This window comes from Delphinus delphis, chromosome 11 (assembly GCF_949987515.2).
Source record: "Delphinus delphis chromosome 11, mDelDel1.2, whole genome shotgun sequence".
Classification (NCBI taxonomy): domain Eukaryota; kingdom Metazoa; phylum Chordata; class Mammalia; order Artiodactyla; family Delphinidae; genus Delphinus; species Delphinus delphis.
Window position 1 is genome coordinate 99,383,658 of NC_082693.1, and position 25,554 is coordinate 99,409,211.

Genomic DNA, 25,554 nt, shown 5'->3' on the forward strand with positions numbered 1-25,554 from the left:
CTCTCGTGGCCGTCTGAGAACTGTCTGGCCTCAAAGTGAGTCCCCCCTCCCACCCTCCCCCGCCAACCCCACCGCTGGCCGAGCTGGGCCTTCCTCACCGGGACGCGAGGGCCTCTCGGACTTGCTGGCTTCTCCCGCTAACTGACCTGTGTGCTGCTCTAGAGACAGTGCTTTCTCTGTGCAAGAGCCTTGATCCCAAGTGACCATCTTCACAGATATTTCCCACCAGCCCCAGGGGCGTCACGTCATCGGGGGAGGGGCGATGCCTGCCAGAGAGCTTGGAAGGGCTCGGCCCCACTGTGCGGGAGGGGCTGTACCGGCCCGACGTGCAGGGTCAGTGGCTCAGGGGTCCCAGGGCTCAGCACCCCTGTAGCCATGCTGGACGGCCCCGCCCTCCGCCCTCCGTCCCTGCCCTTCCAGCCTTTGCTGCAGGAGCCCAGTCCCAGAGGCCTCCCCACCGTCGTCCTAGGACCTGGGGTCGGGCCTGTGGCCGCCTCCAGAGCCTGAGTGGTGTGTGGGGAGAGTTGGGCTGGGCCTGTCACCGGGGACCCTGCTGGACCCTCTCTGTTCCCTACTCCATCCTTCCTAGGCCTCCCTGTCTCCCAGCCCTTTGTGTTTTCCTCCCAACTTAAGCTTGTTTTCAGGTGCTCCCCCCGAGCAGGTGGAGAGGGATCTCTTTTCTTAAGATCAAGGGACAGCTCTCCTCCCATGTCTGGGCTGGCAGGGTCCCGGGAGGGTCTTGGGGCTGGCAGCCGGCAGGTGGGACTGCACTGAGATGCCCCCCAGGACAGAGCGGGCTTTTTAAGACCTGGAGCTGAGGCGTCGTTGGCTTTGACCATGGAGGACGTTCTGTGCTGTACGAGCAGACAGAAGGTTAACAGGTGCTCCGGGAGTTCTTCCTTCCAGGCCCGCACTTAGCACTGGATCGTAAAAGACTCCCTGTTCACAGGCGGGGCCCTCAAGGTGGCCGGGCCACCACCACCCAGCCCACTCTACGGCCCCAGGAAGCGGGTGAAGGTGGGCTGGGGTGGGGCCGGCCCCTCGCGAGACGAGGAGGCGGGTTGGAGCGTGTGTGAGACGCTGCGCCTGTGACTTGGCCGGCCCTTCTGCCCGGAAGCGCCCGGAGGGGCCGGCGCGGAAGGCCACGTGGGGTTGCTGGTTCACCTTCGGCTGCTCGAGTGGGGGCCTTTTCACCTGGGGAGCGGTGATGACCGCCCAGTGGGTAAGAGAAGGCCAGCACGCGAGGCCTCCCGAGCAGCGAGTTCGCTGCTTTTCTCCTTAATGATGATATATCTTTGTGACCCTCCACCCGAGGTTGATGTTCCAGGTTTATTGCCAAACCGAGACGAGTTAATTAAATTGTAAATAGAGACTTCCAAATAAAGCGATTCTCCTTGACCTTAAGAAGAAGAAGTTGTCTTGGTTTTGAAATGATTCCCCGAAGCCATTTTTGTTCATGGTTACAAGTTGCTGGAGAGAGTGTGGGTGGCTTTATCTCCCTTACTGTAAAGAACTAACGTCCCTCTGAAATGAGGCCGGGAGGCCGCCCCGGCAGCAGGGCTTTTCCACGCGGGGCTTGGTGGAAGGAGGACAGTTTACTGCACGGGGGTCAGACTCCTTTCCACAGTAATAAGCCCTTTCAAGGAGGCAGAGGAGGCACGTGCTGTTCTGTGAAGGGGGACCTGAGATGGGCCCTCTGGGCCCCCCCGTACCTCAGGCAGTAGTCCCTGGTGGGCCCACCCTCAGGCTGCTTTCCCTGGCCCGTCCGAGCACCCAGCTCCGCCCTGCAGTCACAACCCCATCACTGCGCAAGGGACAGTGCAGTCCTCCGTGCTCTGCCGGGCCCGGGTCCCCCCGCACTGAGACCCCTGGTGTCACGTTTGCGGTGGTAGCCCTCCTGTGTCCTGGGGGGTGGGCAGGATGGGGAGGGCCGGGGTGCGGGCACAGGCTGTCCAGCTGCTTCTCGAAGCCCCCCACTCTGTCCCAGCATCCCCCTCCCCACCTCTCTCCAGGGCCCAGGCTTGTGGGCTCGCCTGTTGGCTCCGCGTGGCCTGGGCGCAGGCTGAAGCTGGCCGGGCCATCGGGGGAGCCCGCTTGTCCGTCTGTCTCTGTTTCTCACGCCTACCTCTCTGCCTTTCTCTGGCCCTCGAGTGTTTGCCCCCTTCTGTCGCTGTGCGGGGGGCCGGGAAGGAGGAGAGGTGCGCGCAGGTGTCAGAAGCCCCTCTAATGGCCTCTTAAGCCTCCCTGGTCCAGGCTGGGGTCCCGGACAGGGGGCGCCAGTGGTCTCCGCCAGGCGTTGCCTGGGAACAGCCCCTCACCCAGCAGCGCTGGGAGTGCTGGGGCGCTGGGCACTCAGCCCGTGACGCTCTGCCTGCAGCAGGCACTCGGTATGTCACCCGTCCCCACGGCTGGTGAGGTCGGGGCTGACGGGACCTGACCTGACACACGGGGACTGAGGCCGCCAGGAGCGTTCTGCTCAGGTCACACAGATGCAGTGTCCCTCCGCCCACTCTGATGAAGTGTCTGTTGACTCCGGAGCCTATGCTTGTCACCCCTCAGCCCGGGTTCCTGAGGGCCCCGAGTGTGCGCCTGCGTGTGCAAGCGTGTGTCCACGTGTGCGTGTGACCGCTCCAGTCTCTGGTTGGCGCCCTGCCGAGGGGACTCTTAGCACCCCTCCTTGGAACCCGTGACAGCGACGAGGAGACCCGCTCCCCCCGTCTTCCCCAGTGCGTGGCAGCCAAGGTCCCTGAGCTGGACGCTCGTGCAGCCGGCTCTCTGGCGCGTGGGGACCTGTTGGCACCGCGCGGTGAGAACGCGGACCCGCGGCTGTCCTCTGTAGCTGGCGCCTGGGGGGCACCGGAGACCAGCAGGCGGTTAGGGGCTGGGGCAAGACGGGCACAGAGAGCTGTTGCCACAGAGCTGCCCGTCGTGTGTACCCGGGAAATGACACCGTGCGACGGGACGCAGGGCTGAGGGGTGCGGGTCCCCACGTGGCACCTGGGGAGCCTGAAGGGGGTCGCTTTGGGTATCCTCACGTTGTCAGCTGCGTGGGGAAGGTGTCTCTTCATTTGTCTGCGCCAGGCAGCCTGAGGGCAACGCATGCTCTTAGCTCCATGTTGAATGCGTGCGTTACAGGGGTGTGTGGACACCGTGGCCCACCTCCTTCTTACACCTGGATGCCTCTCTCCTGATTGCGAGGAGACCTGCAGTTCCCTCTTGGTGCCCTTATTCTCGCTGTCCTCACACCGTCCCCGGGTGTGGAAAGCGCTCCAGCGGGAACGGCATCCTGGCCTGCGACCACACGTGTGCAGGCGTTCTGGGTGAGCAAGGTTTCCCGCGGCACCACCCGTGTGGGCTGTTCTGCGTCGTTTGCTTGCTGACAACAGCAGCGGGAGAGCCAGGGCTGGGAAGAGGGGCCGGGACAGGAAATCCAGCCATGCTGGGGGGTCTCAGCAGGTAGGATGGGGGCAGGGAGGGCTGGCTCCTTCCCGGGAGCAGCCCGGCCCCTGGAACATGCTGTGGGTCTCGGTTGTAGGCGAGCAGGGTCAGCCGCAGGCCGCTGTCTTCCTCCTGGTCGTCCCCTGGTGGAGAGCAGCCTCTGCTTATCCGCCACTCAGGCCCCTGCAGAGCCCCGCCTGGCCTCCGGAGCCTCCGCTGAGCCCTCCTCACTTCAGATGACCCCGGGCTGGCCGAGCAGCTGAGGGTTGAACTAGGGCCGCCAGGAGTCTCAAACACCCGTCTCCCTGGTTCGGTCCTTCCCTGCTTCACAAGAGCCCAGCCCTTCCTGGTAGCACGGGGCTTCACCGGCTCATTAAGACTGTGTGCACGTGCGTGCTGGTGCCCCGAAACCCTGGTCCACCCCCTCTGTCTTAGCACTGGGAGCCCTGGGGGGGCCTTCGGAGAGGCCCCCTGAGCACTTGCTGGCCTGTCAGCCAGTCTGGTCAGGGCAGCCCAGACCCTGGTGTGGGTGCTGGCCTCCTGGCGGGCAGATGCCCGGTGTTCATGCCCCAGGTCCCCCGCTCCGCACCGTGGTCACCTGGCTGGCCGGCTCACGCCGGAGGAGCCCCAGGTGGATGTTTGGGGAAGCTGCCTTCATGGCACCCACTGTTGAGTCTTTGGTTTACACAGGTGTCCCATGGGAGGACGAGCCCCACCGTTCACTCATCCCGAGGGCCAGGCCAGGAGCGGCTGCGTGTGTGCAGAGAGCACCCAGCCATGCAAACCTCAAGGCCACTGAAGTGTCACAGTCACTCTCTAGGAGTCGAGGTAGGGGCACTGAGGAAGGGGGGTCAGCTCCAGGGTGGAGAGAGGTCAGAAAAGGCTTCAAAAGGGCAGTGATGCTCGAGCTGAGTCTTGAATGTGGGGAGGCAGGGACCAGCCAGTACCAGGCATGGGGAGTCTCAAATCCAGGTCAGACTCTCACACATATTTTGTGGCGGATTCTCAGTCTTAAAGTGCATATGGAGAGAGGGAAGACTTCTGGGAAAGCTGTACGTCTTCGATTTCATCGCAGACTTGGGTGGTGTCAGGGCTGGCCTCCTGCCCACGGCGAGCTCAGGTCTGTCCACAGTGCAGCTCGCTGAGATCTGCACGCCTCACCAGCCCCGCCCTGTGTCCCCTCTGGAGCCTTGCATGGGTGTGGGGGGTGGGCCGAGGTCCATCCACCGGATCTGGCGTCGCACCCACTTCCTGTCTTCTCTGGGCGTGGCCAGGGCTAGGGGCAGGGAGCCCTCATGTGGCTTGTGGAGCAGTCGGTGCCCCGCTCTGTGGAAACAGCCCCGTTTGGGGCGTTCGTCGAGATGCTCGTGAGCACGTCTGTGAAGGGAGCATGGTCTCATAGCTCGTCGCGTCAGTTCTGTGTAGCTCCAGGAGAACTCGTATTCTGGATGAGGTTCTGTCGGAAAAGTAGAACCTAGTGCCTCTCTAGGGATGGAAAGGTGGTGTGCGTGGTGCCAGATAAACGCTATTTCTTTACAACCTGCTGGGAGGCTTCATTCCATCCACTCTCCTGTTTATGCTGGGGTCCTGAGAGTGTGGTGGTGTCCCTGTCCCCAAGGCCAGGTGTGCCCGGTGTGACCTCCTCCCGGGCGTGTACTGCCCACTTTACAAACGGGCGGCAGCCTGTAGGGTCCGACCCGCCATCACCACCACCCCTCTTCTTCCTATACAACAAGCTAGCGACCCCGCGGCCTGGCCTGTGTTCAACTAGCCTTGGAGGAGTGATCTGGGGAGAACGTGTCTGCAGTTGGGCCCCTGCCCTGATGTCTGTCTGGATCTCAACCCTCAGGGTCGTTTAATGCTGGAGGAAGTCCTCTGCTTGGACACCAAGTGCCAAGTGGGTGCCCCGCAGCACAGCGCTGCCACTCCCTGCCAGGGTGAGCGTCAGACCCCCGTGAAGGGCGCAGTTCTCTGGGAAGTGCCAGCTGCACGCCCGTGGTCCCCAGGCCGCCCGCACTTGTGACCCATCAGTGATAAAGGCAGCGGTTCCTGGGGCCCCAGGGCCTGCTCGCCGGAGCAGCTCACAGAGCTCAGGAGAGCCGGCGGGGGAGAGAGTGCAGGGTGAGGCGGGAGGGGCCCGGGGACTCGGCGCTTCCTCTCGGCCCTGGGGTCAGCGCCTGTCGCCCTCCACGGTTCACGTGTTCACCCGCTGAACCCACGTGTCCAGAGTTTTTACTGGGGCTTCCTCACGTGGGCATGATGGAGCTCAGTGCCCAGCTCCTGTCGTGTCCTGAGACCCTGGGACCAGGGTCTGTCACCTGTGGCCCCGTCAGAACACGTGTGTCCCCTGTGGCTAGAGGGGCAGTGCGTCTGCTGGTCTCAGGTCCTGGCAGAGCCCCTGCCCAGAGCCTGGCCGCCTTCCCGCTGTTTGTCTAGGTCCCCATGTCCTGAGTCCTCTCCCTCTGCCCCTTTGCTCACTGCGCTGTGATGGCTGAGAAGGGTCTGTGGGGAGCCTGACATGGGCCTGTGGCCCGAGGCCTTGGGAGCCGCGTCTGCTCTCCGGGGCTTCCTTGAGGCGGCCGAGAGCAGGCGCCCTGTTCAGCGGAGGCCTTGTTTGCCTGCTCAGAGCTTCCCTGGTAGATTTCCTTTTGGAAAGAGGCTTAGCTGCCCTTCCTCCCTCCTCTTGGTCTGGCACCTGTGTCACATGCCCACCGTATGGCAGCCGCTACCCCGGGACTTTCCCGAGAGGGTGCTGTGAGGGAGCTGGGGCTCTCCCCGTTCCAGGGAGGGCCTGGAGGTGCTGAGAGCCTGGAGAACCTTCTGGAAGCTGACCTGGGATCTGAGCCCAGCTCTCCTGATGCTGTAACCCGAGGTCTCTCTACTGTTCTCCAGTCTGACCCAGGCTCTGCTCTGCCTCAGGAAGAAGACAGGCCCGCTCACTGCGTGAGCGTGTTGTGTGCTTGGGGAGTGGAGTCACGGGTCCTGGGTCCTGAGCTGCTTCCTTCACTCCCCCCGTCTGCCCGCCCGGTTCCCTCCCAGCTCGGGACCTCTGTCGTCCTGGTGGCCTCTGGGGGTGGCCACGGCAGGTCTGTCTGCAGCAGGGAGCCCTGGACGCTTCTCCCCCGGGAGCTGCTGGGCCGGGCGTCCTGGGTGTCGTCCTCCGTCCGGCTCCTTCCTCCTGCCCCTTGGCACAGCCCTGCACCCTGGGTCCTCAGCCGGGGGTCCTGGGCGTGCGGCTCGGCCCTGCCCCTGTTTGGGGCTGATGCTTTTTTCTAGCTGTTTGTTGTTACCGTCCATCAGACCTGGCAGACGAGGAGGGTGGGTGAGCCCAGAACAAGGCCTCCTCAGCTGCAGAGAGGCCTGCATTCCCTGCCACTGGCTCTTGTTTTAGTTCTTTATCTTTTTAACCGATTGGAGGATTGAAATCTCCACCCCCCCACCCCAAACCAAAGCCTTTCCGGGCCTCGCCCGGCAGAAGTGGGTTGGGGGTGGCCCGGGGCGGTTTTCCTTGTCAGGTATCTACGTGTGAGCGGTTAGGTTCACTCTTGGGGCAAGTAAACCTGAGCAGCGCCCGGCCCTGTGTGGACAGTGCCTATTCTTCGTGCCGAGCCAACGGGGTATGTGTTTTCTTTCCTTTTTAGCATAATCTTGGGACACAATCTGTTTGTGTAATTTATTTTGGTTTTTAATGAAGAAGACAAGGTGTTTCAGCAGAATTCCCAGCCTGCAGACGCGCCGTTTCAGGTGCTGGGAGAAGCGTCCAGCACGTGCTGGGCGATGGGCACTTCCTGTGCCTTTGTGGCGGTCTGCCTCAGAAGGCTTTGATGGAAAAACGTCGCCTCAGCCTGAAAGATGATAATTACATCTGCCTGGTCACTCATTCCATGTCCCCTCTAATTTCCAGTGAAATGGAAATTTCAAATCCAGAATCACTGCTAACCGAGTTACCTTTATCAGTGACAGAGCATCTGCTCACGCTTGCTTATAAGAATCTTTCTGGCACATACGTTTGCGCTCCAATGTATACAAATGGAAAGTCGTGGCTGGAGCTGAGGCGTCCATTTTTCAACGCGTTCAGGGCAGAGGCGGCCTCCCCAGAAGTTCACTGTGTGCGTTAGGAGGTGGGCGGGGGCCGTGGCCACATCACTCTTCATTGTGGCTTCCGGAGAAGCCAGGCCATCGGTGAGAAACGGCCACCTCCACGTGACCAAGGAGTGCCTCCCGCGGTCCTGGGATGGCTGCTCCTGTTGGCTGGGGGGGCCTGGTCGTGGGTCGGAGCCTGGCGGACGAGGCTCGCATCCCCACCAGGTGGGCCCGGGGCTGCCTGCTTCGCTGCTGTCGGGAGCTCGGGCCTGCGTCGGGCAGAAGAGAAGCCCAGGCCCTCAGGACACTCAGTCGGTAACTCTGGTGAAATAGCTCGGAGGCTCAAAGCTGCGTTTTCTTTCTGTCTCTCCTGCACGTTGCTGAGCTCGTGGAGGGCAGGACGCCGGCCACGTCTCCTCTGTAGCTTCACTGTCACACGCGGTGGGGTACATGGAGACGCCCGAGAGCTTCCCGGAAAGAGCTGATGAATGAGCAGCCTCTGCCCGTGTCCTCGTGGGGTTGACGCTGTGGCCCTTGCTCTGCAGAGGCCCCGGCTGTGCCCAGGGTGCTGGTACCCGGAGATACCGGGCGGGTCTGTGGGCCCATCTGGCATCGTGGGGTCATTTCAGGACACGGAGAGGGACAGTCCTGAGTCTGCCACTGCCACGTGCACCCCCGGATGGGCCACCTCGCCTGCTTCTCGCGTGGGCACAGGTCCCGTGGGCGAGAGCTGGCCAGTGGGCCGTTGGTCCTCGCGCTCCGGCTGGGATGGGCTCCTCTGGCCGAGCCTGAGACGGGGTGGCGTCTGCCAAAGCCCCGTGGGCGGGCCTCAGGTGGGACTGACGGAGGAGAAGAGAGGTTTATTTTTACTTGTTTGGTTAGGTTCCTTCAGTGACAGATGTTCCGGAAGTATGTGTTTAATTTTGCAAATCAGTTTGCTCGCCAGTTCACGTTAGAAAGGTGTCGTGTGCCTCCCGGGCACTTATTAGAGTTGCTTGTTTTCCCCGCTTGTAAACGGTGACCTTCTGCGTCAGCCGAGGAGGCCAGTGGCACTGCAGGCGCAGGGACGTGGCTGGGGGACTGCGGGCGGCTCATTCCACGCCACCGCCCTGCCCCCGCCTCCGAGCGCATCCGGCCGTCACTCCACTTGACCCGCGAATGTGCCGGGCACACGCCACACGCCGGGCCTGGCTCTGTGCCAATCCCTGGGTCCAGACAAGGTCCCGCCCCACGGGCACCGCGGTCCAGGGACACCCAGGGCTCCACAACCCATGAAAAGCCACCTGAATCCGCGAGGGTGAACTCGGAGTCGCCCCGCCTTCCCGATTATCAACACCCGGCGAGCGCCTGGTGTGGGGTGGCGTCGGCGCCCCGTGCGGGCCTGGGCAGGAGGCGCCTGGCCCTGCCGGCCTGCCGCCCGCTGCTCTGTCCTCGACCCATGTGTCCCGGAGAGTTTCAGTGGCTCGTGAGTGGCAGGTGCTGGAGCCCCTGATCGTCCAGGCCTGTCCTGGGAGCGGCCCCTGCCGGGTCCCCCTCCTTCGGGCGCTCTGTATTCAGGAGGCGGTTTTCTCTTCGGAGCTGTCGCCCGCTCTGCCCCCGCTGCCGACTGCACTCGTGGAAGCTCACTCCCCTGTTTCTGTGTAAAAGATCTTTGTTCAGTAAATTGATTCATTTTCTGAACTGCCGGTTTTCAGGTGTTGATGGTATTTGCGTTTCCCGTTGGCCAGCGTGCTCGCGTCGGTGCCCCGGCCTCGGCTGCCACCCTTGGGGAACGGGCACGGGGGGCCACTCAGGGCCCCACGGAACTTTCCGGCTTTGTAGCTGCCGCTGTTTTCAGCTTAGAGGTAGATCTTAATTCTTTGAAAAGAGCAGGACGTCCCATCGCGTTGCTGGAAAGCTCCGCAGTATCTCGTCGTGGAGAAATGGGGGCGGATGACTGAGAAATGGGCGGTTTATTCACGTGTTCAGTTACCCGTTTTCTAACTTCATTCATTCCCTCATTCATTCATTCACCCGTCGTCTGGCTCATGCTTACTGTGCACCTAGTGTGTCCCGGGGCTGCAGGTACGGAGGGTCTCAGGCACCACACCTGCTGTGGAGCAGCTCACATCCTGGGGCAGGCACAGCCCTAAGCAGCGAAGCCCGGGCAGTGTGACACGGGGTCCAGGGAGGAGGCTGTGGAACCAGGAGGAAGGAGGCTGGCATGGGGGGAGGGACTGGGGCGGCGCCCGGGTGGGGCCTCGCCGGGCACACGGTGTCACCCGAGCAGGCGCAGTGCTGGGGGGCCGGGGGCCGAGAAGGGCGGTTCTGGCCCAGCTGGTCCTTCTTTGTCTGCCAGCTGGTGTCTCTCAAACTGTGGGCCATGTACGGGGCCCTCACGACGTCTTGAGAGGAATTCCCTCGTGGTATTAGGCGGCCCCCTGAGCTTACAAGCTGGGGACACGGGGAGGACACTTCCCCTTGCAGACCCCAGGGCTCTCCTCGGTGACAAGCCGTGTGGCTCGTTTCTGCCGGGGCTGCCGCTGTGGAGGCTCTGTGCTGTGACTCTGCTCCCACTTCATCCTCCGCTGGAGCAGCAGGGGACCGTTTTGGGTCGTGAGGTGAAGTTAACAAGTAAGTGTATTTAACACAACATAAGCTGTTAGAAGCTGCAGGGCGGACCACAGAGCCAGCCCTGCCCTGCGTGGGGAGCTCCTCCCGGGACGTGGACCCTGCGTCAGAGGCTGGAGCCCCGTCTTCCTCTGTCTCTGGGGGCCCGGGTGCCGAGTCCTTGTGTAACTTGTCCCTGAGAGGGCTCCCAGCACAGGGGTGTGGCTGACATAAGAATCTTCCGGAGACACAGAAACTCAGATCCCGCCGGGAAGATTCTGATCCAGAAAGTCGAGATGCACCGAGAAAGCTGTGTTTTAACAGCCGCTGAGATGAGGGTGACGTCTGGGAACCCGAGATCGCTGTCGGCCCACACTGCAGCCTTCTGAGCTGGCCTCGCGCTTCCCTGATCCCCTGGCTGTCGCTTGTTTGTTTGCTGCTTCTAGAACTTTCGTTGGGAGAACTGAAGGAGCTGTACACTTTTCTCAGGGTTGCCTCTCAGGGCAGGCGGGGAGCGGGGGGTAAGACCACAGGAGGAGCCAGTGACTCTGGGCATGTGCAGACACGGGGCCGTGGGCCACACTCGTGGGTCCTGGTGGCCGGAAGTCAGGGTGGGCACGTCCCAGTCCCCAGTCTGGATAATTAGGCCATATTTGCCTGTTTTATAAGGCAGCACCCGTCCTCCCCTGGCCCTTCGAGTGGCTCTTCCCAGGGCAGAATGTTGGGAAAATGCAGCACAGTCACCATGACCCCCAGAGTCTCTGCTTCCGTGGAGGGGCACTTCCAGGGTCCCAGGACCTCGGAGCTCCAGTGAGCTCTGAAGCCTTTCCCGCGGGTTGTTGAGAGCCCAGCAGAGAGGCCTGGGCAGGGGACGCTGGGGGCTCGAGCCGTGGAGCGCCATGACGGGGAGAGACTCTGTGGCTGGTGGGAGATGGCGCCTCGGGCCTGGTTCTCTCCAGGGGCCCTGCTGTCTTCACAGAAGCCCCAAACCTAGGATCCAGGGATGGGCCCGCCTGCCCCCTCACTGGCCGGGCCCGAGAGCCCGTGGGGCCCAGGAGCCCATGGGACCCGGGCCGGCATGAGGGCGAAGCCATCCCCTCTCTCAGGACTGCAGCCCGTATCTGGTGGGCCAGACGGGTGAAGGTCAGCTGAGCCCCGCCGCGTGCCCCCGAGCATCCGCTGGCCTCTCAAACCAGTGCCGCCGTCTGTAGGGCAGGACTGGGCCTGCCCGTGTTCCTGGGGTGGGGCTCGGGGCATCCCAGACGGGGCGCACAGTCCGCCCACAGGAGCTGTCGTGGTCCTAGTTACCGTTACTGCCGTCACCACCCATATCCTTGAGGAAGAGAGTCTGAGGTCTTGGGGTGGAAGTTCCTTTTCCGTCCGTGCTCCTTGGGGGCGGTGCCTCGGCTGGTTGGAGGGGTTCCGAGGTGAGCCCGGGGCCTCAGGGAAGGGGCAGACCCCCGGGGGCTCTCCTGACAGCCGCGGGGCCTGTGTTTGTCCCTGCAGGGCAAGTCCACCGGCACCTGGACCAGCACGAGGTGAGGTACCTGCAGTTCGCCTTCCGCTGGATGAACAACCTGCTGATGCGCGAGGTGCCCCTGCGCTGCACCATCCGCCTGTGGGACACCTACCAGGTGAGCGCCCCTCGCGCCCCTCCCTCCCGCGGTGCCCGCGGCGCCTCACCTCCCGCCGCCTGCTGCTCTGCGTCCGTTTGCTGTGCTCAATTTCGCCTTCGAAGCATCCTCTCCACTGAAATGCCGTCTTTTTAGAGTCCGCTTCTGGCGTTCTTGTCATTTGACTAGACGTAAGACAGGGAAAAGAACCTGATGTAGTTTTACCTGTAGCTGGATTTCATCCCGCTGTGCAGCCTGCACTTTGGCCGGGGCCCCGGGGCAGGTGTAACTGCAGCGAGACTCTGAGCTGCATGTGCCGGACACACTCACGCTCAGGACTCACACCTTGGCTGTGTTTTGAGTCACTCGTGATAAGGATTTCAAAAAGTCCCCGACAGATTCAGTGCGCTGTGAAGTTTCCTCCTCTCCACAGCGTTTTCTGGAACAAACCACCTTTGTTCCCTTGAGTGTCACGTTGCTTATTCTAACTCCTCTCCCGTTTCTTGGAGATGTTTGCCGAGGCTGAGGCCGTGCCGGGGGTTCCACGCTGGCCTTTCCTCATCCCTCGCGGTGAGCAGGCACCTTGTGTGTACTTGGAGTGGCGTCTCCTCAGAGGCTGGCTTTCATTCTTAACTCGGGGAGGCAAGGTTTTCCTGCACTGGGCGCCAGCCCTTTGTGGGCCTTGGACGGGGCAGCTGCCTTTGGAGGCTGGGAGAGGGAGCCCCAGGCCACGGGCTTCTTCGCGGGGCAGCAGGAGCCCCAGACGCAGGGTTGGGCTCCCGTGCATGGACGTCCACGAAGATGGCGGTGGGGTCCCGAGGCCCTGAGCAGGCTGGAAGGGCCTCGCCCCCCGGCCTCCTCGTCAATGGAGCCCTTGGTCTATATGGCACGATCGTCCCGTGGGATGGGGACCTTGAGCTGCTGCCCTGTTGGCCCCCGTGCCCGCCAGCCTTGAGTTCTGAGCACACTTCTCCCAGGTCATCGAGAACAGTAGCCCAGAGCTTTGTTCCTCACGCCGGCCCGTGTGCCCGGCGCGGGGTCTGTGGCTGTTTCTGTGGCTCTGAAGCCCTGTGTTGTGACTTTGCTTTTCCTTTGTGCAGCTGTGTGTTCTAATGGTGTTGGCTACAGGAATTACGACCGGTCAGTAGCCGCGTCCGAATCCCCCACTTTGGTTTTGCTTTCGTAGGTACTTGACGGCTACAGAATTTCTAGCCACTCACATTTCCTGGGATGTAAAGCCGTTTTGGGGGGGCTGTTTGGTTAAAGTGGCCATTGGCCTGGTGCAATCGATCAGGTCTCATTACGTTGCAGGAAGCAAAACTTCGTATCCCGTAAATTTTGAACGCTCTGCACTGGTGATGGGTTACACTGAGGTCCTGACCCCCCTCATTAAACACAGAGTCCCCTGTAATACTGTCCCCATTATGAATAAACTAGGTATTAAGTCAGTCGCATTTTGAGGAGCAGAAAATGGGTCTGCGCGTCTGTGGTCCTGCACCACTTCACTAAAACTCCTTATAGATATTAAAACTCTAAGCACAATCGTGGCATCTTTATGGAGTTAATTTTCTTGAAATTAAATTTTGTTGTGGATTGACTCATTTGTACCGTGGACTGGTCGTTGAACTGACGGTACCCTCGTCGTAAACCTTTTCGTATCTTAAAACTTGGGGGTATTTCTATTTTACAGGCCCAAGTGACCATGAAATTGTGTTGCATCTTTTGGCAATGAAAGTACATAGTAATCGCAGGATGGCAATCGGGTGATTACTCTCCCTTAAACCAGGGTGTTTATTAGCTGGGCCATTACAGGTTTCAGGAACTCTTTAATCCCTTACAAGCAAGGTAGCTTAAAATCCTCTTGGGGCACGCGTCAACAAAAGGCTACCCATAATGTGCCCCAGGCCGCGGACTAGCCGATGGCACAGAAACGCATGAGGGGCCTTAGTTACAAGGAGGAAGAAAGGCAATTAAAAAGCTCAGATCATCCAGAAGCAGCCGAAGAGCAGGGAGGTGAGCCCTGCCCCCTGGGGGCGTGATGTGCCCCATGCGAGAAGTGCGCGGGGCGCGGGCGCCGTGCAGGCTGCTGTGGTCCAGCTCCCAGAGGGAGCGTCCCACCCGCCATAGCTGGAGCTGACACCTCAAATGAGAGAGAAAACTCTGGGCCCCTGTGCTGTGCTGTGGGTCCACGGCCGCAGGGCTGAGGCCGTCAGGGCAGCCGGGATGCGCTCCGTCCTGCCCGTGTCCTCCCGGCCCTCGCTTCCCCTCTCGTGGGCTCCCCTCCACGCCCCCGCTCCGTGCGGAGGAGGCGTGGGCTCCCTCCCTAGCGAGCGAGGGCCCCGCGGGGCTGACGGGAGGGCACGCGGGTGTTTCCAGGCCACACCTGCCACCTCCTGCTGCTACCTGGACAGTGAAGTCGAGCCCGGCCCTCTGGGTCCGGCCCCGAGGGCCTGGGGGGCCAGTCCCAGGCTGCGGAGGGCTGGGGCAGCAGGCCGGAAAGCAGCTCGGCTGCGCGTTTCGGGGGCTTGGGCTCCAGGGCACCCTGCCTGCTGGCGGGCACCGAGCGGCGCTTCAGCTCTCGCCCCTCTGTGCTCAGAGCTAATCTGCGCCTCGAGGCCTGCGTTCCAGCTTCAGCGGGCCTCCCTCGGGGTCTTTGGTTTCACGCACCTTCTCTGGAATTGCTTTCCTGTGGAAAAACAGCCACAGATGCGGCTTCTATTTTATCGTAACGTGGGTGGGCCCCGGACGGTGGCCGTGGCTCATGGCTCGTGGGCCTCTGCGTCCCTGCGAAGCCCAGGGCTGCACCTCGGGCGTCTCCCGGCAGCGGCTGGAGTCCTGGGGAGTGCGTGCGTCCCTGCCAGCGCCCTGGGCGCAGAGGTGGGTCCTAGGGCTGCGCTCTCTCCCCGCGTCCCTGGCTGCACTTTATGTCTGGAGGCCTGGTGGGCACAGGCGACTGACTACAGGGACCGCAACCCCCGACTCCCGGGCCAGCTCCTCCCCCGGCAGTTCCTGGGACAAAAGCCTCCCTTCTGTCTGAGCTGCTTGACCTCCTCCCAGACCATGGGAGTAGGTGTGCCTGTGCGCTGTTGAGGAGGGTCCCTGGTCCCCCAGTTGCTCGCTCTCTGGGATATGCACTGGGGCTGCTGTCCCACCACGCGGGCAAGGACCGCGTGAGCTTCTCCGGGTGTCGGCGGTGCGGCAAACCCCCCTCCCCCACTGTGAGTGGGAGTGTCCTCCCCCCCGCCCCCCCACCCGGGGACCTGCCCGGGAGGAGACAGCCAGAGGAGTCGGCACCTGCTGATCTCCTGAAAGATGGGAGATCGAAGTGCGTTTCCTGGTTTGTATTTCTTTTCTCCTAAATGGCATTAGAATGTCGGCCAGCTCAAGGTTGCTTTAGCTGTTCGGGGTCTTTTGTGGCTCCATACAGATCTTAGGTTTGTTTTTCTGTATCTGTGAAAAATGCCGTTGGAGTTTTGGTAGGGAATGCCTTGCGTCGCTTTGGGTAATATGGACATTTTCACAGTACTGATTCTTTCAGTCCACAAATGAGGAGTGTCTTTCCATTTATTTATGTCTTCTCCAATTTCATTCATCAGTGTTTTTTTTAGTTTTCAGTGAACAGATTTTTCACTTTCTTGGTTAAATTTATTCCGAAGCATTTTGTTTTTGATGCAGTTGTGAATGGGGTGGTTTTCTTAATTTCTCTCTCCAACAGTTTATTGTTCGTGTATAGAAATGCAACCAAGTTCTGTATGTTGATGTTTTTTTTATCCTGCGACTTTACGGAACTTGTCTAAAGGCAATGAAATTATCTCACAGAGGTATCTGCACCCTCATGTTCATGGCAGCCGAGATATGGAACGACCCAAGTGTCCATCGATGGATGAAAAGATAAAGAAATTGTGTGTGTATACACATATGTGTGTCTATATATACGTGCGCACACACACATACACACACACACAATGGAACGTTACTCGGCCTTTAAAAGGAAGGCCCTCGTGGGCGTGGCCGACGTGGCTTAGGGAAGGTCAGGGGAAGAGGCCGGGCAGCCGGAGGAGGGCATCCCCGGGCAGGAGAGGACGCACCAGAGTGCGAGCCAGGGAGAGAGGCCCCAGGGCAGCAGAAGGCTCTAGGATGACGGGACCACCCAGAGGGGAGCCTCTAGGCACATGTGGGTTTTCCACACTCGAAAAATATGACCAGTGTGACCGAGGAACTGCATTTCTAGTTTGCATTTTGGTTCACTGAGATTTATGTTGAACAGGCCCACCCCGGGTAGCTGCATGCAGCACTGCTCTGTCAGGGACGGGTGGGGTCAGCGGGTCAGGGCCGTGGGCGTCGGGCAGCAGCGGGCAGGTCAGGACCCGTGGGCGTCAGGGAGCAGCGGGCAGGTCAGGACCCGTGGGCGTCGGGGAGCAGCGGGCGGTCAGGACCCGTGGGCGTCGGGGAGCAGCGGGCGGTCAGGACCCGTGGGCATCGGGCAGCAGCGGGCAGGTCAGGACCCGTGGGCGTCAGGGAGCAGCGGGCAGGTCAGGACCCGTGGGCGTCGGGGAGCAGCGGGCGGTCAGGACCCGTGGGCATCGGGCAGCAGCGGGCAGGTCAGGACCCGTGGGCGTCGGGCAGCAGCGGGCAGGTCAGGACCCGTGGGCGTCGGGGAGCAGCGGGCGGTCAGGACCCGTGGGCATCGGGCAGCAGCGGGCAGGTCAGGACCCGTGGGCGTCAGGGAGCAGCGGGCAGGTCAGGACCCGTGGGCGTCGGGGAGCAGCGGGCGGTCAGGACCCGTGGGCATCGGGCAGCAGCGGGTAGGTCAGGACCCGTGGGCGTCGGGGAGCAGCGGGCGGTCAGGACCCGTGGGCATCGGGCAGTAGCAGGCAGGTCAGGACCCGTGGGCATCGGGCAGCAGCGGGCAGGTCAGGACCCGTGGGCATCGGGCAGCAGCTGTCAGGTCAGGACCCGTGGGCATCGGGCAGCAGCTGTCAGGTCAGGACCCGTGGGCATCAGGCAGCAGCTGTCAGGTGCAGGTCCGGCAGGGCAGTGACTCGAGCCAGCCCTGGGGAGAATGTGAGGAAATGGACTTGGCTGGAGCCCCTTGTCCTCTGAGAGGTGCGCCTGTGCAGGGAGGGGGCTGCGGTGGGAAACCCCGGGCATTTCCAAGCTGACGGGCTTGTCGGTAGAACCGAAGAGGTGGGTGCACCGGGCGGCGGACAGCTCTGCCCCTGTCCCTCCTTCCCCGGCGCCCCGAGGCTGATTCAGAAGGGTGTGCTCCGCTGGGACCTGTCTTGGAGTGAAAAAGAACGTCAGCAGCTTTCTGGAACGGAAATGTGAGAGCCAGGTTCTCAGAACGGTGCTATCTGTTCTCTACGTTCTAGTAACTTCCTTCCTTCCCATTCCGGCTCTCACTGAGGTCTTCCCATCACTGGCTGATACCCATCACTGGCCCCGGGCCAGGGGAGGGGGCATCACAGCCTCGTGTCCGCGCAGAGGTGATGATGTGTGTGACTTCAGGAATGGCAGTGGCCCCCGCCCCATCCCGAGGACTGCGGCTTGGGTAGGTGAGGGCGTACGGAGGCTGACGTTTCCCACAACCTAGTGATTGTGTTAGAAGAAAAGGAAAAACTTCCTTTTGCCAGGTGAGTGTTGCAAGGTGGCTTCACTGGCTTAAAGCGTTTATTAAATTCCTTCTTAGTGGCGTCTAAAGGCCGCTGGAGTTCTAATTAAGAATGTATACGTACTGCTCGTGTCCCCGAGTGCGTCTGTAGGGGCCGGCTGTTGACACAGGAGAGGAAACGTGGACACACACACTTGGGGGCCTGGCTGGCGAGCTGCTCCCTTTCTCACCGCCCCTCCCTCCTGGTGCAGGGCCGTCTCACTCGAGCCTCAGAGCAGCCTGGGGTGGTGCTCCCGGCCCTTGGCCCTGGCTCTTGGCACACACGCCGTCAGAGGGAAGTGGCAGGAGGGCATTTTCTACCAATAAAGCTCCGAATCGCTCTTCTGTGGCCAAATGGAACGTAAGGATTTGTTTGGATGTTCCACGTAAGCCCCGTGGATACTGTGACCTCTGGGACTCTGGCAGAACGGACTCCATCCTAGCCCAGCGCTGTCCTCACGGCCTTGGGCAGGTCCGGTGTCCTGAAGCTCAGCTCCTAGGGTTGCTGTTGGGACTAAGGAGGAGTTTCTAATGCAAGGATCGGCAGACAGGTCCTGTAAAGGGCGAGGCAGGCAGCATTTGGGGCCCGGGGCCACATGGGCTGCACAGCTGCGCTGCTGTTCGGGCTCAGGGGCAGACGCGGCCACGCCAGCCAGACTCGTGGGGAACTGGGTGCTTCCCGCGCGGAGCTTAGAAAGCACCATGCGCGCAGTGGGTGCTGGGTAAGAGCCCTTTTCTTCCCACACCGCTGTCCCCGGTATTTTGTAGACTGTAGAGCTGTACGAATTCTGGGTTCTATTGCCGGGCTGTCACTGTTATCAACCAGTTTTTACAGAAATTGGAACTGGGGTCTCGGAGCTCAAGTGACTTGGCCTCTGCGTCATTCCAACGGCGTGTGGCCCAAGCAGGGTCCCACCACCTGGGCCCCTGCCATCCGCGTGTCCCTGGCCCCGGCCGAGCACTCTGCCATGTGCGGGGACAGTGGGGCTGCGGTCTGAGGAGCTGGCACCCTACAGCTCCCTGTGTGTGAGGGCAGGGGGCCGAGCTGCAGCCTTCCGCTCTCATGCGGTGGCAGGGCTGTGTGTTGAGCTCCTCCAGGGTCCTGGGGGCCTAGCTGGGCCCTTTCTGGGATCCGGCCCCGTGTCTCACAGCTCCCGGCCGCACCAGTCAGGGGCAGGGGGCAGGGCAGGGCCTCGGGCCCGTTGAAGGCCAGCTGCCCGCTGCCCCCTCACGTGCCGGGGCCCCCGCTGCCTGCCGCAGAGACCTGCGTGCCCCGAGGCCCTGAGCTGGCTCTGGTCCTGAGATGCCCCGTCTGCTGTGGCAGGCGTGGCCGTTTGCGCCATTTTAGGTGAAGTCTCCCCATTGCTACAGCCTCCCTATCCTTGGAGGCGGCGAGCAAGCTGTCGCCAGAGGGGAGGCCGCCCCTGCACTTCAGCAGACTTCCCGGCCTCCCGGGAAGGAGCCCGGCGGTGTGGGACCCCTGTGGCCGGCCGGGCCCCGGAGTCACAGTCAGTGCTCGTGTGTTGGGTGCCTGCTGTGGGCCTGGCCCTGTCCTCGGCGCTGGGGACCCAGCCACGGAAGAGGTGGGTCCTGATCTCACAGAGCCCGCCTCCCGTCAGGGAGCCCAAGCAAACCCTGGGGAGAAGGTGGGCCTGGCTGTGTGTGGGGGGGGGGCGCAGGGCTGTGCAGCCAGGGGCAGCGGGGGGGAGGGAGGTGGTCCGCAGGAGGTGGCCCTGCAGGGGCGCTGCTGTGTGACGGGAGTTTTGGGAGGGGCTCTCAGGGAAGAGCATTTCAGGCTAACGGCGTCCTGAGAGCCCGGCCGGGATGGGGTGGGGGCCGTGTGGAGAGGCCCGCAGGCTCCAGGCGAGAGGCGCGAGCAGAGCTGGATCTGCAATAATCAGGCACCGCGTGTGGCTGTGCCCGTTGCCCGGGCATCTCCAGGCTGGGGCATCTGGTGAAGGGTACAGTACGGGTGTTTCCAGACTTTATGTACACCCTGAAGTTTGAAGGTGGAGTCAGAGGGACGGGCTGAAGAGTGAGAGACGCGGCTAGGTCGGGGGATGATTCTGGAAGGGCCTGCAGTGGTGCCCGCTGCCAGGTGTCCGTGTCCTGCCCTCCTGCGGGCACCACCCCCTAGTGTGGGCTGCAGGTGGTGACTCACTTCCTACAAGGGGATCCAGCAAGCGTGTGGGGATGTCACCTCTGAGACTGTGACCCCGTCTCTCTGCTCCCACCCTGGCTTGCTCCGAGGGGAGCTGCTGCCACGTTGTCAGCTGCCCAGAGGGGAGGACCCGAGGCTGCCATCAGCCACGAGCCTGGGGACACGAGATGACCACGGCCCCAAGCTGGCCCTGGGCTGAGCCTGTGCGAGGCCCTGAGCCAGAAGACCCAGCCGAAGCAGGTCTGAGCCACGCAGACAGCAAGACGAGGGACGCCTGTCCTGCCCGCGGCTCGTGGGCTTTGTCGAGCAGCAGGAGATAATTCGTGCATTCGTGTCTCCGTGGCAGGAGATGGTTCAGGTGCGTCTACTGTGTTGGGCAAGATGGGGTGGGATAGACTGGGGAGGGCGTGGGAGGGAGGAGTCCTGTCGGGCTTCCTGTGCTGGAGACGCCTGCTGGCCCTCGAGGGGAGGGGCCCTGGCCAGCCGGCGGAGGCCTGGCACTCGCTCCGGAGACTTGCAGGCAGGTGGCAGGAGGTGGCAGCTGTCGGCGGAGAGGCGGGCTGTGGAGGCCTGCGGCAGATGAAGCCCTCAACTGGGGCCTTTGAGTTTTCAAACCTGTCCTTGATGTCCACACAGAGTGAGCACGGTGTTGGGGCCCACTAATGCTTTCAGATGAAAAAAAATTTTTTTGCAAAGGTTGGGAGGCGGGGGTGTGTGCCTTCCCAGAAATAACTTTGAATTTGGAGTTCAGCCTGTCAGTCCATGGAATTGTATTTCAGTTCTCATCGGAAATGCAAGTTAGTTCTACTAGTAACACTTTTCTAAGCCCAAAGGGGGCGTATCTTCTGATGTCCTACGGGCATCTGTCTTTCCTTCTATCCGCCCCTCTTTCCCTCCCTCCCTCCACCCAGCTGCCTGCCCACCAAGTACAATGTGAACCCGGGTGCACAAAAAACAGGGCGGGGTGGGGCTCCGGGACTCCACTGAGACATGCGAGGCAGCATCCCTGCCCCCTAGGGGTCCGCAGCCTGGGGCGGAGGTGTAGTTACAGCCCGGGCAGGAAGCGCTGTGATGGAAGTGATGAAGTAGGCGCCGGGGATTTGGGGGGCACCGCACTCTGCCCAGGGGGGCTGAGGAGGCTCCCCGAGGGGACCTTGAGGGTCAGAGGGTGCACGGGGAGTTCTTGCGGAGGCCGGGGCACAGAGCTGGCTCGGAGCGAAGCAGGGGCAGCGTGCACGGGAGGGAGAGCGTGTTCCAAGGCTGGAAGAGGCAGGCGCGCACGGCTTGCACCGCAGGGTCTGTGCTGGGTGTGGTTGTTCCCGGGGTGTTTGGGGGCCGGGACAGGACAGGGGCCGTGAGGGGCGGCAGGCCTACGGTCTCATCCGCGGAGGTGGGCCAGCTGTGTTCCCAAATGGTGACTTGACCTCTGCAAACCTTGGTTTCCTGTCCGTAAAGGAGAACAGAGCCTGCTCCCGTGGCCACGCCTCTAGCTCCACCTGTGCTGCTTACCTGGAGCTGTGGCCACACCGCCAGTCCCACCTGCAGCACGACCTGCTACTGTGGCTGCACCTCTAATCCCACCCGTGAAGAGTCCCCATTGCTGCTGTGAGGGCTGCCTCGGGGCTCTGGTGAAGGCGCCGGGCGCTCAGCTCTCTGTCATGGTTCTCGCCAGCCCCGCATCCTCCCGCTAGGCAGTGGCGGATGGAGCCCTGGGGCCCAGGGGAGGAGCTGGCGGGGCGGCCGGGCATCCTGCCGAGGTGTTCGTGTGGGCGCGGCGGAGGGGCCAGGCGTGCAGGAGGGCCCGGAGCTGCAGGCTCTGCCCCGTTGCTTGTCCAGCCTCGGCTTTGGGTCATTGCCACCTTAGCGACTGGTGCTGCGTTCAGACGATGTGCAGGCTTTCCCGAGGCTCCATCCTCTGTTCCGTGGTCCTGCATTTGCAGGGGTCATTGGGACCTGCTCTTCGGCTCCTCCAGAAGGTGGCCCTGGGCCTTCACACTCTGCGGTGCCCTCAGGAGTGCGGGTTGCGGTGCCTGGTGGTGGAGGGCGCGCTCAGTGCAGAGCCCATGGGGTGCTGAGCAGCGTGCCAGCCGCGCGGCCCTCCTGAACCTTCAGGGCTCTGCAGCGCGATTCTCAGTGACTCAGGCGGCGGTGAGCCTGACGGATTGGGTTAATCTAATTAGACCGAGAAGCAGGTCGCCTTACAACATACTTTTTCATAAACCCATTAAGGTTTGAGGTCGTGAGCATTTCACGTGGGCCCCCCTCCAGGAAGCAGGCGTAGATCACTGTCAGCCGGCGAAGGCTATAGAAAGGAGCATATTCAGTGAGACTGTGCTCCCTGCTGAGTTTGCGGGGAGGAGCTGGAAGAGGGCTGTACCCCCTGCTCCAGAGTGGCATTAAACCAGTGGCCTGGGGATTTAGGGGTAGTATTGAAGAAGTACGGAGAACGTCCTTAGTGATGCTAAGACTTTCTTTCTTCGTATCTCCATCAGGATGGGTTTATCAGAACTTATTCAGGGCTTGGGGACTGTGGAGATGTCTTCCCTCTGCAGGCCTGGCTCAGGCTGAGTGAGACCTGTGCCACTCAGTCCTTGCTAGGGGTCTGCGCGTCTTGTCACTTCCCTGTAGGTGCACCACCGACCTCCGGTCCTGGCAGGCTGTGGACTCTGTGACAGGCCCCCAGTCCCTTAGCGACCGGTTAGGTGCACCCAGGGGATGACCAGGAACAGCCGGTGAGGGACCGAACCACAGAGAACAGCTGAGGAGGGCGAGACCCCTGGGGACACACGTGCAGCCCACGTCTAAGGGCCGGGCCTGGCGTTGGCATCCGACCTGGTCTTCGGGCTCTGGGTGTGGAACTGGGGTGCATGGGCAGAAATGACAGGGGTTCGCATCCAGAACTTGTTCCTGCTGGCTCTGCGTCTCCCTGACACGGTGGCCCCGTCTCCCGGGTTCCAGCTCCCGCGGAGTCGCGGTGCCAGCCGACGCTGCCGCGGGCAATCCCCGCGTCCCCCCCGCCTCCCAAAGCGGGGCTGCTGGAGCCCTGGCTGGGTGTCCAGGGTCTCGTGTGCACGCGTTTCAGGTGAGGAGGCTGGAGGCCTCGCACAGGGTTACACTGAGGGTAATAGCTCTGTCGCATTTGTGTTCAGCTTTAAAATGACGCGTTTATGAATGTTTTATCCGCACTGTGACCTGAAGTAGCTTGTCTGACATCCTTTGGCCTCTAGACAGAAGGCTCAAGGGGGCTGTTGGAGGAGACCCAGAGGAGACAGGATGTGTCCCTATGCGGTGGCCCTGGGCGCACGGAGAGGGCAAGGAGGCGTCCAGCCTCCAGCCCAGCCCCACCGGCTGCAGAGCCTGGGCGTCCTGACAGGGCTGGGAAGGGAGTGACGATCCCTGAGGTGTGTCTCTGTGGCCACTGAGCTGGTCACCTGCACTGGGCGTGGCCGTCCAGTCCCTCAGCACCTTGGGCGGCGGGAGCGCAGAGGCGGGGCAGCCCCAGGCAGGGAGGGGAGGCCAGGCCACCATGTTCACAGGGCGCCGGGATGTGCCCTCAGGAGGCCGCTCTGGGAGCTGGCAGCTGTGTGGGACATGGAGCTGGTGGCGTTTAGAGGGTCTCCGCGTGTGCACGCCCTGGGCGGCTGGCTCTGGGAGACGCAGGGGAGAGCGCCCTCCCGCCTGCAGCCCTCAGGCTGGGCACGGGGCTGGGGTCCCTCAGCCGTGCTCAGGCTTCTTTTTGCCGCAGAATCTACTGACGCCCTTTGTTCACCTGCCCTCGGGAGGCCCTCTGTTCAAAAGCCTGGGCTTTGCCCCCGTCTGGTGACCGAAGGGGCTGTGCAGGCATCGTGCACTTGCCTCTTCCCCAGACCACTCGGGCTGGGCTTCCCCGTAGGTGTGGGTTGAGGGCAAAAGGAAGGACTCGTTCACCTGTGCCTTAAATGAAAGGCTAGATTGCTGTCAGCCCAAGGGGCGAGAGCAGGAATGAGAGACCAGCAGAGGAGGGGCCCAGCTGAGGCCGCCGCCCGGGGAGGAGCTGGCTCCCTGCGTGTGGGCGAGACAGGAAGCCCAGGGGAGGGCCTGCGACTCACATGGCGTGCGTGGACCTTCCGTGGTGACACTTCCGGGGGTCCGCCAGGCCCAGGCAGCGCTGCCCTGGGAAGGACAGAGTTCATCATTGTTGGGCGAGGAGGGGTGGCATCGGCTCTTTGCTGGCCTGCTTTCGCAGCCCAGATGTGGCCCGGCCCCTCTGTGCTCTCTGGGTGGGCCTGCTGGGAGGCGGGGCCCGATGTGTTCCCCGGCATGTGCACTTGCTCCGCCTCGACCCCTGCCCCTGGTTACACAAGCCTCCTTACCAGGCGGAGGGCAGAGGGCAAAGGGCAGGGTAGACGTGGGATCTCAGGTGCTTGTGATGGCGGCTGGCAGGCCTGAGTGGGGGTGGGACAGGCAGAGTCACAGTAGGCACTGGGACACCTACCCCCGCCGGGCCTTGCTCGTGTGCTGACCCCGTGCCCTTGCAGGACCCCCAGGTGCACGGGGACACTGAATGAGAGTCGCCGTCCTTGCCTGGCTCCTCCCCCTGTGAATGCCCTGCGTGGGGCGGGGAGGGGTCGTCTGGTTCGCTGACCCTGGCGCCCCGGCAGGGCACCCGCTGCTCTTTACTCAGGAGCAGCGTTGGGGGTGAGGACGCCTCGTGGGTGTGCCGGGGGACACGTGCTGAGAGCTCCTGGCAGACGTCCTGGCCGTCCACGCAGGGGCGCTTCTCCTGACCGCTGTGCCCTGGGTTTACAGACTCTTCTTTACGGGTCTAGCATTGCCCGGTAATTGCCCTGATTTTTACGTCCTCTGGAAGAAACTCAAAAAGTAAAAGTTAGCCTGCGAGTTGCTTTCTGGAGCTTGGCCTGGTGCATCCCGAGTGTGGGGAGTATTCTCGAGGTTTCCAGGCCAGTTTTCCGTGACCTTTTGTTAACGACCACGAGGAGACAGCCGTGGTGCCCTGGGGTGGCCACTCAGTGCGGCTGGTGGGCTTTGGCTTCTTCCTGGGCCCTGGGAGACCAGGCTTTGTGACATGAGCACGGTGTCCTGGGCCAGCCATTGGCTTCCTCTCGCTGTGTGAGCGTCGAGCTTTCCAAATGCCAACCTAGCTCCTCCGCAGACCTCTTTGTACTTAACCGTGAGTGCAGAGAAGCCTGCCGAGCAAGGTACAAGCCTGCCCTGGGGTCACTGAACATCAAGGCCCCCTTGGCTGGCGCCAGTTGCACTGCTGTAGATAAACCTTAGACCACGATTAAATTCCCAGTGGGCCTCCTTCACTGCTCATTTTCTAAAATTTTATATTCTTTTATTTCACCCTGAGAGTATGTTGCAGAAACTTTTTAGAGAAAAGAAAACCCGCCCCCTGACGTAGCTAGCCACTGTGGAAGCATGCTAACGTTTCTTCTGCATCCTTTCTTGGCAGTTCTTAGACGTAGTAATCATGCATTATCTACGGTTTTGCTTTCTGCGTTTGTTGTACTGCCCCATCATGCCGCTTTTTGTTTTTCTTTCCCCCGTATTAGTTCCTAGTCCTACAGCCATCGCTTTAAAGGGTTGCATGATATCCTGATAATATCCTGCCCTGTGGATATGTTATCGTCTGCCTAAAGGTGGTGGGTCAGTCTCGCAGTGTAATTATGACTGTGATGTGACCTCTTTGTGTTTAGAGCTTTTTCTGTGTTAATAGTCCCTTAGGACAGATTCGCAGGAGCGGCCTTACGGGGTGAATGGGCGTGACGGTGTCCAAGGCGCTCGATGCGAATCGCTCTGCAGGGGCCTCGCGTGGATGTCGTGACCAGCGATACGTGAGAGTGACGATTTCTTCACCCTTGTCATCATCAGGCTTTTTAACTAATGTTATTTTTCTTAACTTGACTAAGCAATAGATGGTAATCCCTCGATTCTGGTTTTATTTCTGTGGTTACTGTTAAACTTCTAAAGTTTCGGATATGTTGATCTTTAGTAGCTGCCGTGCTGTGTTTTAAGAT

The 25,554-nt window shown here is 61.7% G+C and overlaps 1 protein-coding gene across 1 annotated transcript in view; it reads left to right on the top strand.

Annotated features, from left to right (window-relative positions):
- The window catches only part of TBC1D22A (TBC1 domain family member 22A), a 314,302-nt gene that overhangs the window by 217,763 nt on the left and 70,985 nt on the right, over positions 1-25,554 (top strand). Inside the window, exon 11 of the mRNA XM_060025836.1 lies at positions 11,617-11,744. Within this exon, the coding sequence (XP_059881819.1) occupies positions 11,617-11,744 (128 nt within the window). The remainder of the gene's footprint in view (positions 1-11,616; positions 11,745-25,554) is intronic.